The sequence below is a fragment of the Lactuca serriola genome, chromosome 8 (genome assembly GCF_051521515.1).
Source record: "Lactuca serriola cultivar US96UC23 chromosome 8, Lser_US96UC23_V15, whole genome shotgun sequence".
Classification (NCBI taxonomy): Eukaryota; Viridiplantae; Streptophyta; class Magnoliopsida; order Asterales; family Asteraceae; genus Lactuca; species Lactuca serriola.
The window spans coordinates 189,982,323-189,999,951 of record NC_136415.1 but is presented as its reverse complement, the minus strand read 5'-3'; the positions used below and the strand labels follow the sequence as shown (position 1 = coordinate 189,999,951).

General features: G+C 38.0%; 1 protein-coding gene across 1 annotated transcript; it reads right to left on the bottom strand.

Moving 5' to 3' along the window:
- Positions 1-13,556: 13,556 nt before the first annotated feature.
- NPR3 (NPR1-like protein 3) lies at positions 13,557-16,997 on the bottom strand. Its single transcript, XM_079012720.1, has 4 exons — positions 15,521-16,997; positions 14,689-15,436; positions 14,269-14,466; positions 13,557-14,033 (listed from the first exon to the last, which is right to left on the bottom strand). Exons 1-4 carry the CDS (start codon positions 16,046-16,048, stop codon positions 13,771-13,773), a joined length of 1,737 nt encoding a protein of 578 aa, XP_078868846.1. The 5' UTR covers positions 16,049-16,997; the 3' UTR covers positions 13,557-13,770.
- Positions 16,998-17,629: the final 632 nt, after the last annotated feature.

The window sequence follows — 17,629 nt, the reverse complement described above, 5'->3', positions numbered from 1 at the left end:
TTTCTGCTTAAAGACCCTAAATGTAGCTAAGATCGTCATCTTGAGGCTCACCCGATTATGCTTTTCTCATTAGTGGAAGGTTATGACTCTTCTACACTCATGTCACATGTTCTTTTGTATGTTTGCTATAATGTGATCGATGAACATGTTTTGGGGGAAAGGTTATGAACCTTTTTATACAAACCCCCAGGCTGCATCCTTGTATTGGTTTCACTCCTGTGAAGTTGGATGATCAATCCTTGTTGTCACACGGTAAACGTACACAACCTCTTTATTTTATTTTTCAAGCTTGAAAATAAGGAGCATCTAAATTGCCATTTCTGTTTTTTGTTGTTAGAGTGTTATAAGACTGAAGGTGGTAAGTAATTTTTGTTGATTACGTTTGCATGTCACAACTAATATACAATGCATTTGCTAGCATTGAATCTATCTTTAACACTCGTTTTAAGAATAAAAATGACGCAGGCTCTGCGCATTCCAAGTTCTTGGAATGTCACGTCCATCCTGAGCTTCTAGGACATAAGAACCATCCTTATGGGCTTCCATAATTTTGTATGGTCCTTCCCAAGTAACACTGAGTTTCCCCAATGGCTCGGCATGACTGGGCTCATTTTTCCTTAGCACCCATTCTCGAACTTTGAAATTCTTGACCCGGACTTGTCGGTTGTTATAATTTTTGGTGCGATATTTACATAGTGCTTGGCGCATTATTGCAACCTCACGCTTTTCTTCGAGCATGTCTAGGTCCTGGCGTCGCCCCACTTCATTGGCCGCTTCTTTGAAACTTTCTGTTTGCAGGGAGCCTGCCACTATTTCCAAAGGGAGGACTACTTTCGTCCCATAAGTTAGACAAAATGGGGTTTTTCCTGTGCTTGACCTTGCTATAGTACAATATGACCACATCATGGTCGAGAGCTCATCTAACCAGGTAGACTTTGATCAGAGTAGCCTTTTCTTCAAACCATTGACTATGGTTTTGTTTGATATCTCAGTCTATCCGTTGGCCTGAGGGTGCGCTACTGACGTGAACCAACGATGAATTTTCTTGTCTTCACACCACTCTTTGAAGGGACTTCCTTCAAATTTCATACCGTTATCACTTATGAGGATTTTAGGAGTACCAAAACGAGCCAAGATGTTCTTGGTCATGAACTTTATCATTTGCTTGCCAGTAACAGTGGCCAGCTGTTCTGCCTCTATCCATTTGGTAAAATAATGAACGGTCACCAACAAGAACTTCACGCCCCCTGGCGCTGGTAGGAATGGTCCCACTATGTCGATACCCCACTGATGGAAGGGCCAGGGGCTGGTGTGACATCCCCAAAATCACGGCCAGAAAAGACCGATTTCATTTATGCTTTTTAAAATAATTTCAGAGTAAATCCTTTTGATTTAAAAGTGTTGCGGAATTTGTTCCCAAAACAGAACATAATAAAATAATATTTATCAAAGCATTTCATCAAGAGATGCATTTTCATTATATAATCAAAACTCGGGATGTCATGTTCCGATACAGACCATAAAGCATAAACGATAACATTACAAGTCATTCAACAAATATATACATATACAGACTTGTAAACAAAACAACTTGATGATTCAACCATCTTATGCCCTCGCGCCACTACTTGTAATACAAGTAAAACTGAGTGGGTCAGGCTTGGGAGCCTGGTGAGCATATAGGGTTTTCAACCCACAATAAATAATTATATTTAATTTCACCAACCAACAATATCCCGATTACCCATTCCCATTACCCTCACTTTACGTCCCTAAAACAACATCTATCTCAAGGGACCTAATCTAGGATTTTCATCGGGACGGACATTACTGCTAAGGGGTTTCCTCAACAATAGATGTCCTAAGGCAACCATGAGGGGGATAGAGTACACCGGTGAACACATCGTTCACAACACCTACAGGTTATGAACCTGCTAGCGTTCCACTGGACTGTCTAGAAAGAGTCTGTGGTCGTTATCCATACTCCGCTGAATAACTAGATCAACAACAACAACATCGAGGCCTCTCATCTGTTTATTACACAACAACTGTCTACCCATGTTCTACCCAACATATTAGTAGATAAAAATATATATTTTCATACATAGTTTAAAACCTGTATAGCATTTTCATTCAATATGTATTCCACATAACTGATGAGGCACACCCACATAACACATATTTCATAGAATATAAATCAGATCTATGAGATAGAAGAGAGTGAATATACATTCACACACATAACAACAAAATTATACACATAACACGTATTTCGTATAAAATACTTCATAATTATGCGTCAGAAGAAAGTAACCACACACTCACTTGATCAGAAGATGATCAGACAGCACTACGACTTGTAGAAGTAGTATTCCTCGGCAGATCTGGAAGATCTTCACAAAAACCGGACTCCTCGCGGGCAGAGCTTCGACTCAGGAATCTTACTTCTCGGGATCTTCAGGACCTCGGGACTTGCTTTGGGGCTTGGGAATGATACCGGGGCTTCGGGATAATTCTTGCACGAAAAACGATGCAAAAACGAGATAAAAAGGGAAGAAATGAGCAATGAACTCGGTTGCCCTCGACCTCCTTTTATAGGGGCTGGAAGGTCGAATTACGCTGGGCGTAACGACGATAAGATCACTGACTCCCCCCCCCCCTTCGGATAATATCGGAATGTATATATATATATATATATATATATATATATATATATATATATATATATATATATATATATATATAAATATCGAAAATATTTAATAAACTTCAAAAATTCATATCTTCCTCATACGAACTCCATTTTCGACGTTCTTTATATCCACGTGTAGTTGAGACTACGCTCTACAACTTTCGTTTAGACTCTGTCGGCTAATTTTGAATTTATTTTTATTATTTATTTTTAGTAGGCCGGGACAGGAAAATTCCGTTATAAATTCATAACTTGTTCATCCGACGTCCGTTTTCGCCTATCTTTTTATCGTTTTACTCCTATTAACGAGACCTTCGATTCTCATTTAGATTGTTTCGGCTAAAAACCGCTCGATCTCAAATCGAGTATTCGGGCTGCATACTGCTAAGTCGAAACTTCGAAAAATCATAATTTCCTCATACGAAGTCAGATTTGGGCGTTCTTTTTATGCACCCTCTCAGTTTAATGAACTCTACGACTTTCGTTTAGATCACTAAGGCTAAATATTGCTCTAACGTAAATTTCACTTTTTACGTCATTCAGCGTTGTTGGTTCTGTCGCGAAACTTCGACAGGTCATAACTTCTTCGTTATAACTCGGATTTCGGCATTCTTTATATCTTCAGAATCCTTGTTTCGACCACTACATCTTTATGCAAAGATATTGGGATTATCCCGCACTTCAATATTGACGCTTATTTTATTCTTAATTAATCAAATCACATAATTAAGCAATTAAGCACAAAACACATAATACTCAAATAATACACTTCTATTATTTCAAAACGGGTTACAAAGGTTAACCTAGACTATTATATCAACATTAATGACAAGCCCAGAAACACAAGCGTTACAGCTGGTGATGCTGGTTAATGGCATGGTCGGTTAATTTTGGAAAGGAGCGAATGCTTGGCATTCTTTGCATTTCTTGGTTAGGGTTGCAGCGTCATTATATACGTATGGCCAATATGACCCTAGGTGGAGTATTTTGCCTATGAGCGCACGAGCGCCTTTGTGTGCTGCCGCATCCCCGAAATGACTTTCTTCTAGGAACGTTTGCTCCTCTGTTTTGGATATGCACTTGATTCATGGGCTTAAATGCCCTCTTCGGTATAGTTGGTTGTCCCTAATTGCAAAATTTGACGCCCTGATTCTGACTTTTCTCGCCTCCTCCGGGTCATCCGGGAGCATGTCATGGCGTAAGTAATCGACATAGGGTTTACTCCATTCTGGAGTAGTCATCGACATAGGGGCTAGTCCATTCTGGAGTAGTCGATACTATATTAACCCTTTGGATATCGATACTTCTCTCCGGAAGTACTTCAACCAACACTTTCTTTGTTAAGTGGTTATATGAAGTGGAGGCTAGCTTGCTGAGAGCGGCTGCCCTTGCATTTTTTCCTCAGAAGATTTGTTTTATTGAAAACTTTTTGAATGTGCTGGTTAAGCTACAGACTGCATCTAAGTATTTTTGCATCCTAGGGTCCATTGCCTCATACATTCCATTTATTTGGTTCGTGACAAGTAATGAGTCGCTGAGAGCCGTTAGTTGTTTTGCACCAACATCCTTGGCTAGCCTTAGACCTGCAAGGAGTGCTTCGTACTCTACCTCGTTTTTTGATACTTGGAAGTCAAATCGCAGCATGTAATTGATTTATTCACCCTTGGGGCTTTGTAGGATCAGGCCTGCGCCTGAGCCTTCCTTACTCACTGCGCCATCGGTGTATAACTTCCAAAGTTCCTTGCTGGCTTCGTTCTCTAAGGGACCAACAGAGATTGTCATCAACACTCTCTTAATAGTATCTGGAATCTCGACCAGGAAGTCTGCGAGGGCCTGGGCCTTGATGCTGGTCCTAGGGTGGTAGTGGGTATCATGTTCGCCTAGTTCAATGACCCATTTAGCCAGGTGTCTAGACTTTTCCAGCCTTAGCAGCACTTGCTTTATTGGGTAAATAGTCAGAACATCAACCTTGTGGGCTTGAAAGTACCTCCGCAGCCGTCTGACAACATATACCAGGGCAAGGACCAACTTATCTAAGGCCGGGTAATTGACCTCCGGTCCTTGCAGGGCCCTACTAACAAAATGGATGGGGACCTGCTTTCCTCCTCGTTCCACTTCTAACAAAGAGGAGATAGCTTCTTTGGAAGTTGCTAAATACATCTGTAATGTCTCCCCCAGTAGTGGGCAGGCGAGAGTCGGTAGTTGGTGTAAGGCATTTTTTAGTTGTTGCAATGTCGCATCTACGTTTTCTGTCCATTTGAACTGCTTTTTGTCTAGTCACCCTTTGAGTGTTTGGTATAGAGGAAGCACTTTTTCTGCAGATTTGGCAATGAATCTTCCTAATGCCGTCAACCTAACGTTGATCTCCTGTACACCCTTAAGATTATAGGGAGTTTTTGACTCAAGGAACTCCTGGATTTTGGTGGGATTGGGCAAAATCCCTTCCTTGGATATCTGATACCCAAGGAATTGCCCTTCCTCTACCCTAAAAGTACACTTATTTGGGTTTAGTTTCATTCACGCTTTGGCTAGCGTTTAGAAAGTAACCGATTTGATCAGTGAATATCTTGTCCACTAGCCTCTGGTAGGTAGCACCCGTATTTTTGAGCCCAAACGACATTTTCTGGCAGCAGAAAGTGCCATTCTCGGTGGGGGAAGGCAGTTTTCGCCTCGTCTTCCTGTTTCATTTGTACCTGATGGTAGCCCTTGTACGCATCAAGGAAACATTTGAGCTGAACACCCTCAAGCGATTGGACTTTCTGATCAATCTCTGGGAGAGGATAACAATCCTTTGGACAAGCGTTATTAAGGTCTGAGTAATCAATGCACATTCTCTATGACCCATTAGCTTTCTTTACCATGACGAGATTAGCTATCCATGTCAGGAACATTACTTCCCTGAGTATGCCAGCATTCACCAGGTCGGCCACTTCTGCGTTTATAGCCCTGTTCCGGTCTGTTGCCCGACCCTTCTTCTTTTGTTTAACAGGATTACTTCCTGACGTGATATTAAGGTTGTGTTCTATAACCTGTCGATCAACGCCTATCAGATCTATTGGTTTCCACGTGAAGACGGTGAAGTATTGCTTCAGCAGTGCAACCAGTCGTGCCCTGGTCTCATCTGACAGGTGAGCGTCAATTCGCACAAGTTGTTCTAGATATTTTATGTTTATTTGGTGTTGCTCGGTGGAACATCCCTCCTTTGACTTCTTTAGTGCTCATACCAACTTGGGATTGGCTATGATTTGGTGTCAATGTTGTGCCCTGGTGTTTGTGGCGATGATTGTCGCTGATCCTTGGCACGAACTAAATTTAACTATGCCATGGATCGTCGATGGTACAAAGTGTAACAAGGAAATTTCCGACTGTCCAAGGAGAATATTGTGTTCTGTTGGATACCGTATCACAAAGAACTCGATTGTTCTTGTGATTCGGTCCCTCTCATCGTGACTGAACAACTGGCTACAAGCTATGCTCGGTGAATCCTACAATGGCCCACCAGTTAGGGGCTGTAGCCCCTCCTTCCACACATGTGGTAGTTGCCGGAAACAATGCTCATAGAGTATATCAGAGAAACTTCCATTGTCAATGTATATTCGATGGACTTTCGTGTTACAAATGAATCCATATAAGAGGAGTGGATCACACGGATCCCATTTCAGTGGTCTGGGATCACTGCTCAAAAAATTGATATTGAGTAGATTTCTCAAGAGTACCTCTATCTCATCCTCCGCTTAGTGAGTTGTGTTTCTCTTACGTGACTTAGATAATGAGTACCTTTGTGCCGTCATACAGAGTTTTCTGCAACAGATCGGGATGCAACATCGTCGTCTGAGGCAGTAAACCATCCGACAACAATTACCGAAGACTGCTCTGGAGTACTGGCTCTACTATTTCTGCCGTAGGTAGTGGGATTTGTGCCATTAGCACCTGGATTGGGGCCTGTGTTCTATACGTGTGGTGACAGTCGTTGCTTATCGTTATCAATATTCTGAATAGATCTCCCACTGCGGTCATAGATGCGGTTGGATTTAGATCCCCCTTTTGCAGAGGACCAGCTTCGTTTGTTGGATGTATCACTCTGAGGATACGTCCGAATTGCGCCAAATGTTGTGACATGATCTTCAGGGAAATAGAATGCTAGATGATTGATTGGACCTCGATGTTTTTGAGAACACAACACATAAAGATCGTTAAAGGACGTCCGGGTGTTCTCCTGATACGTCGCTCTGACAATCAAGTTAGTTTTCTCTCGAGACAGTTTTAGGGTAAATTTAGCGAGGAAGAATATCGATCCCTTCCTTCAGCTGGAAGAGATCCTTTTATACCTGTTTACTAACGGATCATGGGGAACTTGTCCAATGAGTTTCATACGTGGCCTCCTCTCACGGGGAGTATTATTCACACACTAACTAACTGCCAGGTGACATTAGTTATGGGCATCACCTAGTCTTGTTGTCACGCCCTAATTGGTCATGAGTGAATGAGAAGATCAAGGAGAATATTCTTTCCTCGTGAGGGAAAGTGAACTGTCACCCCGATGTTGGCTCACTTAGGCCAAGGTCGGGTCTTGGCCAGGGTTCTGGCGTGATAACGTCTCAGTTATGCTTTCCGTTATATTTAACGTGGTCGTACAAGGTAACGTTAACGGTCGGGAAAACTAAGAAGCGTCTTCTTTTTCCAGAAAATTACTAGGCGTTTTCTCGTGGAAATGAATTGTGGAGACTATAGAAAAAAAAGTATCAAATGTACTCAAAGTGTAGAAACGTCAACAACGTTGTCATGGAGTTTAATGTAGTATTTTCGATATGAAACAACAATGGCAAAGTGGTGCATATTATGAAACAATATTGCAAAAAACTCTTGCAATTTATCAGATTCAGAAGGGACCACTTTCAAATTTCTTCATGTTTGGAATATTTTGAAGATGTCAAAAGTGGCAAGATATCGAAAGTTCGAAAACATTCACAGGTTGATAAGAACCAAAACAAACAACTCATAGTCAATCATCTGATGTGCATGTTAGGATTAACTTAAATGAATACAACATCATGACTCCTTACGAGTTTCTTCAGAGCTGGATCATATAACCTGTAACCGAATTCATCTTGGCCATAACCAAGGAATATACACGGCTTGGTCTTCACAACAAGCTTTGATCTTTCATCTTTAGGAATATGCACAAAATCATTGCATCCAAAGACTTGTAAATGACGATACGAAACATCTATTCCACTCCAAACCATGTCAGCAACATCTAAAGACAAAGGGACACAAGGAGGAAGATTAATAACATGTACCGCCGTATTCAAAGCGTCTCCCCAAAAGGAATCAGACAATCCTGCATGTGAAAGCAAAAATCTAACTCTTTCACCCCATGTTATATTCATTTGTTCTGCTAAACCATTTAACTATGGTGTCTTTGGAGGAGTCTTCTGGTGTCAAATACCTTGCTCTCTACAATAAGCATCAAAAGGACCAATGTATTCACCGCCATTATCTGTCCGAACACACTTCAATTTCTTCCCAGTTTGTCTCTCAACCAAGGCATGAAATTTCTTAAACACATTCAATACTTGATCTTTAGTCTTCAAAGTATAAACCCATACCTTCCTTGAATAGTCATAAATGAATGTGAGAAAATAGAAGCAACCCCCAAGTGTCTTAGTCTTATGTGACCACATACATCGGAATGTACTAGATCAAGTATATTCTCCTTCATGGAAGGAGGATGGATCTTAAAGGAAACTCTATTTTGCTTACCTACTAGACAATGAAAACATCTCTTCAAATTCACATCATTCACACCGGTCAACACATTTTTCTTCAACAATAAAGACATCCCCTTTTCACTCATGTGACCAAGTCTCTTATACCACAAATCAGTCATGTCACAATGTATCGATACATGGGTCAATTCTTTGGAGATCTTCGGATGTGTCATGTATAACTTTGAGCTTCTTTCACCTCTTGCCACGATCAAAGAACCACGCGTGAGATTCCAAATGCCACCACCAAAGGTACTATGGTAACCGTCATCATCAAGTAAGCCATCAGAGATCAAACTAAGTGTAATAACTAGAACATGTTTTACATTATGTAAAACCAACTCCATCCCAGTCTCAAACTTCAAACAAATATCTCCGACACCAACAATCTTTGATAACCCATTATTACCCATCTTAACATTCCCAAAAATCACCAGGAGTGTAAGATGTGTAAAAATCCCTTTGTGATGTCACATGCCAAGTAGCACCATTTTCGACAACCCATCTCGGGTCATCATGTGCAAGATTGACCAAATCATAATCACAACAAATAAATAACTCCTTGGTAGCAGTGTTAACTTCAGCAGTATCATTACCGCCATCATCTTTCTTGTGGTTGTTCTTTTGATTGTTGTAATTTGCCTTCTTGTTCTCCCTTTTCAACTGTCTGCAAAATCGTATTGTGTGCCCTTTTCTACCACAATGATTGCACTCATAGTCAACAAACTTTCCTTTAGATTTACTTTGATGCTTCTCTTTGTTATTTGGACCTCTACTTTGACTTCTCCCCCTGCTTTCTGTGACAAAGACATCTGAATGTGAAGAGGAACCTTGTGACTTTCTTCTCATCTCTTCATTTAAAACACTGTCTTTAGCTAATTCCATGGTGATAATACCATTTGGTGCAGAGTTGGACAAGGATGTCCTAAAAATTTCCCAAGAATCTGGTAAAGTGCCAAGGAGCCATAAACCTTGTAACTCATCTTCAAACTTGATACCCATTCCTGCAAGCTGATTAATAATTCCCTGGAAGGAATTCAAATGATCACTAATAGGATTTCCATCATGGTACTTCAAGCCAATCAACTGTTTAATCAAGAACAATTTATTGTTCCCGGTCTTCCGAGCATACAACTGCTCAAGCTTGTTCCACAAAGTACGAGTATGAGTCTCCGCACTAATATGGTTCAAAAAATTATCATCAACCCATTGTCGAATATACCCACAAACTTTTCTATGCAAAATATTCCACTCTGCACCTGTTTTATCTTCAGGTTTTTCAGTATTAAACACGGACATATAATAATCATTCACAAAAGAAGGTCTTCCATCTTGCCTCTCCAAACTTGATAATTAGAACCATTCAAATTTACAATCCTTTTTTTATTAGCTTTCATTGTTCAAAAAAGTAACCTAATAATAAGAACCAGACTCTGATACCAATCTGATGGGAAAAACGCAGCCACAACGGTAAATAACAATGCGGAATAATACTTCGTTTGACAAAACTATTCCCGTCTTGAATGAACCTTTTAGGATGCAAACAAATAGGATATTTTCACTTGCAACAAATCATCCCCAATGCAAGTTATATGATCAATATAATCAACTCAAAACAATAAGTAATCAACCAATAAAGACACCAGATTTTTAGCATGAAAACCTCTCAAGAAAGGAAAGTATAACCATGAGACTACTAGAATCGCTTCAAATCCACTATCATCAATATTAGAGCAATATAAAGTCTTCTCTAGATGTACTAGAGGTATACAATAATCATCATATACTTGGAACTAAATCACATCAAGAATATGGAATCAAATAAGTAAAGACAAAGAAGAATATCACCAAAAACGTTTCTGATTTCCAGCAGCAAACAGAAGCGACGATTCCCAAGTCTCTGGAGCTGATCTCGACAATTCAACCGTTGGATCTAAAGGCCTCGATGTTAGGAAACTTCTGTCTAAAAATCAAAGAAAACGGACCGTTGGATCTCCGAGAAATTAACAAACACTTCAGGTGTATCTTCAAAAACGGGAATTGAGAAAAAAAAACATCTTTTGCTTCTTACTCTCTCTAACTCGCTTGGTGGCTGAAATTTTTTTGTGTGTTCATGAAATTAGGGCATGTAACACACACTTACACACACACACACACATATATATATATATATATATATACACACACACACACACACACACATATATATATATATATATATATATACACACACACACACACGAGCTAAAGAAGTGGACTTTCCTTATGGGTTAAAAAACCCAAGAGAAAACCCAACATGAGGACACTAAGAATGGGCATAGAATCTGTCAACCTGGAGGGTTAGGGCTGTCGCTAGTTTTAGCCTTTCCACAACTTCAGAAACTTAGCTATGGAAAGAGGACATTTCAGACTGAGATGGCTGATGGATGATAAATTGGAGGTGTTTACTACTGTTTGTGGTTTTAGATGAGTGAGATGGACATGGAGCAGGCTTAGGGGCTGTTTGGTAGGATCTGAGTTTTTAAAAGGTCTGAATTTTCAAGAGGGTCTGAATTTTTAAGACCTGAATTTATAACATACTGTTTAGTTAGAACCTTTGAATTGTTGTGCTGAATTATGAAAATGACCATTTTACCCTTGTGTATTATTCTCAATTCAATGTTTTTGTTTTATATAATAACATATCCAACTTTTTAAATAATCATAAAAGATATATAAACAACATACAAAAACTTAGAAACATGATAACAAATTCCATTATATTGATCAAAATGTACACAAGTAGAAACATTTAAAAGAAAAAAAGAATTAAACTATCGAATTCCCAAAGGAAAAGAAAACATATACAATATGAAAAACAACAAATGGACTTTCAAGGTAAACAAATACATCTATACTCTTTCCATCATTACATCAATCAAACCCTTCAATAGCCCTTCCATTTTTATTTCCAACATTTCAACCTGCAAATCCATATTCTACAAGGAAACAAATAGGCTCAATGGAAAATTATACAATCATTAATGGATGTATTTTCATTGACTTCAAAATTGAATTGATCATCAAAAAACTGAAAGTTATCAGATTATAGTGGAAAATCCATATGAAATTTGTAAGATTCCAATCAAACCAATAATCCAAATGAAGAAAACCAAAAATTGTCCCATGGATGTTAGGAACTGCAAGGCTTGTCCAACCATATATGTTACTTTGGATATACAGCAACAGTACTATGAAATTTGTTTAGTTTGGATATACAACTACAGTGCTATGAAATTTGTTTAGTTGCAATCTACAACACAATTCTTCATCATATAAATTATTGGATTAAAGAAATACATAATGCAAACTCAAACTAATTACATCTAGACATATGCAATATCTATCAAAACTCGTCTGTTTGACTAAAAAAGTCAATGATATTGCAACAAATCAACATAATTTCAGCTGTGAATTTCAAGCATCAGAACAAACTACATCCAATTTCAACATGGAAAACTCGATTTTCAAAGGAAGAACAAACCACATAAAAAAAGCCCTAATATCTTCAACTCGATTTTCATAGGAAGAAGAAAAGAAAATAGCACCCAATAATTGATTTTCAGAAGGAGAAGGAAATTAACAATCAGAAATACAAGCAACACATTCCAGAAAAAAACTCTTCGAGTTTTGGGGGAAAGAAGAGGAAGAAACTCTTACCTAGAACCGAAAAACCTGGTTACTTTGATGAAGGGAGCCGACGATAGAGGAGGAGGCGTCGTTGGAGGAGTTGCCTCCGATGGAAAGAGGTAGCTCGGAGAGGGTGAGAGGGAGAAGTGGACGCGAAGAGAAAGTGGGCGCTGGTCTGGTGAAGGCAAAGGAAATTAACGAGCGTTCATAGGGCACAAAAGGAAAGACATGTTATTTTTTAAGTTGAGACTTGGTTTCACATCTGAAAGTTTAAGAGGCAATTAGAAAATTAAGATATAGAAAATAGGATCCTAACAAACAAGCTGAATCTGAATTTTTACGAGCCTACCTCTTAATTTTCCAATTAAAAGGTAAACAAAGAGGCCCTTAATTATTTTGTATGATGTTTGGTTTTGAACAAAATTCTAGTTGCTAGCAATTTATCATTAAGGGGCATTGTTTTAAACTCTATTGTTTGTCTGTTATGTGGTTTAGAGAAGGAAATTGTGGACCATCTTTTTTTGAGATGTGAGTTCTAGGTTCACATTAGGTTTTGGTTCGTGGCTTGGAGCAACTCATTGTCCTTGATTCCTTACAACAAAGAGGATCTTCTCACTTTCTTAAAAGACTCATTTCATGGACAGAAAAGAAGGAAACTCATGGTAGCTTTATTATTTTGAGAAGTGTTGTTAATTTGGAAAACTTGTAATAATTTAGTATTCAAGAGAAAAATGTGTTTTTCATTAAAAACGACGAATGAGATTCAATTAGTTGCATTTAACTGGATCAAAAATAGATCTCTATAAATATAATTGTTGGTTTGATCGGTGTTTTCCCAATTTATTGCTTGTAACTTGTTATGTTTGTTCTCTTGTTTCTCCCGCATCTTGCTAGTATTTTAATACAATTGTCGCAAATATATATATATATATATATATATATATATATATATATATATATATATATTATACTTTATTTTAAACATATTTATTAATTATAAAATAAACATTTTGTCTTGACATTCTAAAATCTTATCAAAATAAGTCCATGTACAATTACTTTAGTACTTTTATGAGTTTATCATCTTACAATAATTCACAATAATGAACAATAATCAAAATAACCATAATGTCATCATTCAAAGCTAAACAATAATGAAATCCAACCAAACTACATGATTCTCTTTTCGTAGCAAGCAATTAGTTCGATAACAACGTTGCCATGCAAAAACCAACGAACCATAACGATTCAACATTCCAATTTAGCATAAAATCATAACCAAACTATCATCTTTTTTTTTCTTTCTCAAACATCAAACATAAACCTATTATACTTCAGACATACAATGTGCCATCGTTTTGGTACCCTACAAGATCTTTACAACATACATCCAAAAATTAAAGCTACGGAGACTCCCGACACTCACATTTTTAGCGCCAAATGAGGCATTTTCAACACATTTGAGTGGATTAGACAACAAAAAAAAATCTTAACCGATAGATACATGGAGTCCTTGATTTTCTCTCCAAAAAAGTAAACATGTCATACAAATGCATGCAGATAAAACTGTGTCTAGCTGATGTGAGGCTACAGACATCTAACATAACAATCTATTCAACGTAAACACATAAAATCCACATTTCACGAGTATTTTCGTGTTTTATTCTTCCCCCCGTGTCTCACTGTTGTGGAGTACATCGATGAAGACAAACCACGATGAAGCTCGGCTTTATCCTTAGTGAAGGCCCTTTGGACATCTTCTTTAAGTTCAACAAATCGAGTTCTTTTTATTTCTTGTTCTTCTGGAGTACCCTTCTCCAGGTAAAATAGATCCGGTAGATCGTCCTCCATGAACTTATCAAGAACCTCCGAACAATGAGGAAAATAACGCCTACCCGTCTCCACTGTATCCACAAAAGATATTTTTAGGCTTATGTTAACTTGTTGTACTTACTTTTCGAGAAATAGCAATGTCTCAATACGAGAGATTAGAAGTGTAATGTTGTATTTTGGTACAATTTTCAAAGTAAGTAAACTTAATAAGAAAAAAATTGAAAATACAATGTTAAAAGTTAAAACAGAAAGAAATGGAAGTTAGTTAGTATGATGCTATAATCAACTATTAAATTGAGAATTTACCTGTTCTTGAAAGAGCTTCCATTCTCGAAAACAATCTTTTGTTTTGTACCGAAGGTGTTTCGTTCAAATCCATCTCCCTTAAATTACCATTTGACCCTTTTGATGCCAAGAGACCCGGAAACTCCGAGGTTGTTTGGGCATGTGCGATTTCCATAGCTAGTTTAGCTTCCGAAGGAAACAATAATCTTGCAAACGCCACTGCATAACACATTAGGGTTAAATGCAAGAAATAGCAACCTACTTTAACTTATTTTCTTTTACTATAGCATTGTACTTTCAAGAATCTACCACATTATTACAATGTCATCCAAATAATATAATTGGGTAGATTTTTCAAATTACAAGGTTGTGCTTACAAAAAAAAAAAGTGAAAAATACAATGAATGAAACTTGGATGAAGATATAAGTTGCCAAAATTACCTCGATTTTCTAAGTAAAGCAACTTCATATGCAAATCATCTGCAACAGCGGAAGAACAAACCGAAACATCTCCCACCATAGGATTCCTCTTAATCTCCCTCTCCAAAACATCAATACACATCCAATCTTTATTCCTTTCTTGTCCTCGTTCAATCTTCACATTATAATCCTTTGGTCTCGTTAACCTCCGACAAATACTCACAGCACTTTGCCCATCAGCCGTCATCTCCGCCGCCACCGCCCCTTTACTCAAAAGCGAGACAATAATCGACGGCTCCCTCCGCATCGCCGCCACATGCAGCACTGTGTACCCTCGCGCGTTCCTCAAATTGACATCCGCGAGATTCAAATCGAGAATCTGCTTCGCGACTTCTTGATTACAATACGCGACTGCGTAATGCAAAGCGAACGCTTCGTTTAATGTGATGTTTGACTCGGTCAAAATTAGTTTGACGAGTTCGACATCGTCGCAATCGAGGGCTTTGTGTATGCTTTTGATTCGTTTTTCACGTAATGCGTCTTCATCGGATTCGACTGTGTGCTCGTGTTCAGGGTTGCGAATTGATTTGATGATTTGGAAGACTTCGAATGGAAGCTCTTTTTGGAGGCAAACGTTGTCGAGATTTGAGCGCGATATACGATCGATACAACGAGTTGAAACGTGTTGTAATTGGCAGTGAAAGGCGACAACGAGGATCGGGATTACGTCTTCTACGAGAGCTTTGTCGATGAAATTGAGAAGTCGACGCTGAATATTCGAAAATGAAAGAACTATCAAATCGTAAACTTCCAATTTTAATCGTTAGATGATCAATTTCAATTTGTCTTATACCTGAAAAAGCGAAACCAACTCCGGAATTTGAAAAACCGAAGCTGCATAAGTCAATTCAACTGCAAAATTAATAGCAGGGCGACAAGCATCATGGAGGCATCCATCATCCACACAAGTTGAAACCTCTGGGGGAGATGACTTCAATTTTCCAGTATAAATATAACTTAAAAATACAAGAAAAGCATCATATCCAACATTCCCATATGGCAACAATTCACTCATGTTGTATTTCGGTTTCCCATCCTTTTCAACACACCCTTTACTTTCCTTAAACAAATCGCTAAAGAACTTGCTTCTAGTAGCTAAGATACACCTATGAATGCCTACTGGAATCCCCTCAATAACAACTTCGGCATCGCTGTAATCAGAATCGGAATCAGACAAGAGCTTCTCTAAATTTGAGCTGAGTTTGTTTAAGCTAATGATTTCAAGATTTGGGCGTGTATCAGGGATTGGAGAAGAGCCGTTGGATATGTGAGATGATGAGGTGAAGCTTATCGATGATGATGGTTCTGATGAATATGCCATGGATTGAAGTCGAATTCCCAATATGGAAACGAAAAAATCACATGAAAAAAGATTTTTAGGGGTTAAAAATAGAAACTTTTATGGCTAAAAAGAAAGAGCTCAGATTCCTAACATGAAAGAAGATCAGGGGTTAAGGTCAAATCTTGGAACTTCCATAGATGAAGAACAAGAACTCAAACCACAAAGAACGTTTTGCTATGATATAGTTGGAAAGGACATATAATGGATCAAATCAAGGCTTATAAATGTTCGAGTGAAAAATCAAAGTCAAGGTCAACTTTAGAGATTCTGAAATCCGAGCAGCAAGACCACAAAGCACTTGAAGAGATTAGTGGCAGAGAATATAATGAAACCCACAAACTGATGGATCTTAAATGATTATACTGCCCTTTTATCAAACTAAGATCGAGAAATTTCCATATTTTTTGCTACAAATTTATGGTAGAACAAAGGCCTAACACCCCAAATCAAATCAGCTTTTCCTGATTCTGAGATTAAACCCATATCACGAATCTTCATCAAAACGTACATAAACCCCCGAAACTTGATCGAATCAGCTATACACAGAGTAACAAATCTATTACCAGAACCCTAATCCCCAAATCTATTCTTCTTTTCGTATTTCCAACGAATACCCAGAAAAAATAATCACTCAATAAGCAAAACCCATGTGGAAAAAAACGAAATTAACGTCGAGAAACGGTAAACATGAAACAACGTAATAGAACCTGATGATTGCTGTATGGAAGAAACTTCAAAAGACTTGCGAAGAAGCTGTCGAGGAAAATGAGAAGTTTCGTAGGTAGCAAAAAGAGAAAGGGTTTTCTTGTAAAATTTAGAAATTATTTTGTCGGCTTGCGAAGGGAAATACTCAATGGAGATGAGGTGAAGCAGTTGAGTTGAGGTGACGACGATGATGGCGTAAGGTTGGCTTGCCGCGTTTTGCATACGCAGTATACGACGTCACTTCAGCGTTGTAAATGCTTATGAAGTCTTTTTGAAACGAATAATTGCATTAAATATTTAGGACGCCAATCTAAGACAAAACTTCATGAGTGGTCCTTGTGCTTTAATTTTGCAAATTCTTCACAAAATCTGAAGTGTGTCTTTAATTTTAAAAAACTTTATGGATGGTTTTGTAATTTTAAAACTTTTAACGTTCAGTTATTATAGTTAACTCTGTCGATATTCGTCAAGTAAAAGACATTGTTAAGTAAAAGACATTTTTGTTATTTCACTACTTAGGGACTATTTATGAGGTTTTCTCTTAATTTTTTAAAATAAAATAAAATAAAATTTAATATGCAAAGGGTCACATATCTCTCTCTCAAGTAAGAACCATGTAAAGTCAACTGCCATCATCTTTTTTTTTTTCGACGCGTCTTTGAAATCAAGTCGATTAAATAGAGAATAATCAAAATTATTTTTGTGCAATTGAAGCTCACACAAAATAGGGTTTGAATAAAGAGAGGAGGTTCAGAGTAATGTAGATCTCTCTTGAAGAACTATGAAAACACACATATGCATTTACAAATCTAGGTTCTTTCTGGATATCCATATATGGTTCTTTCTCTCCACAAA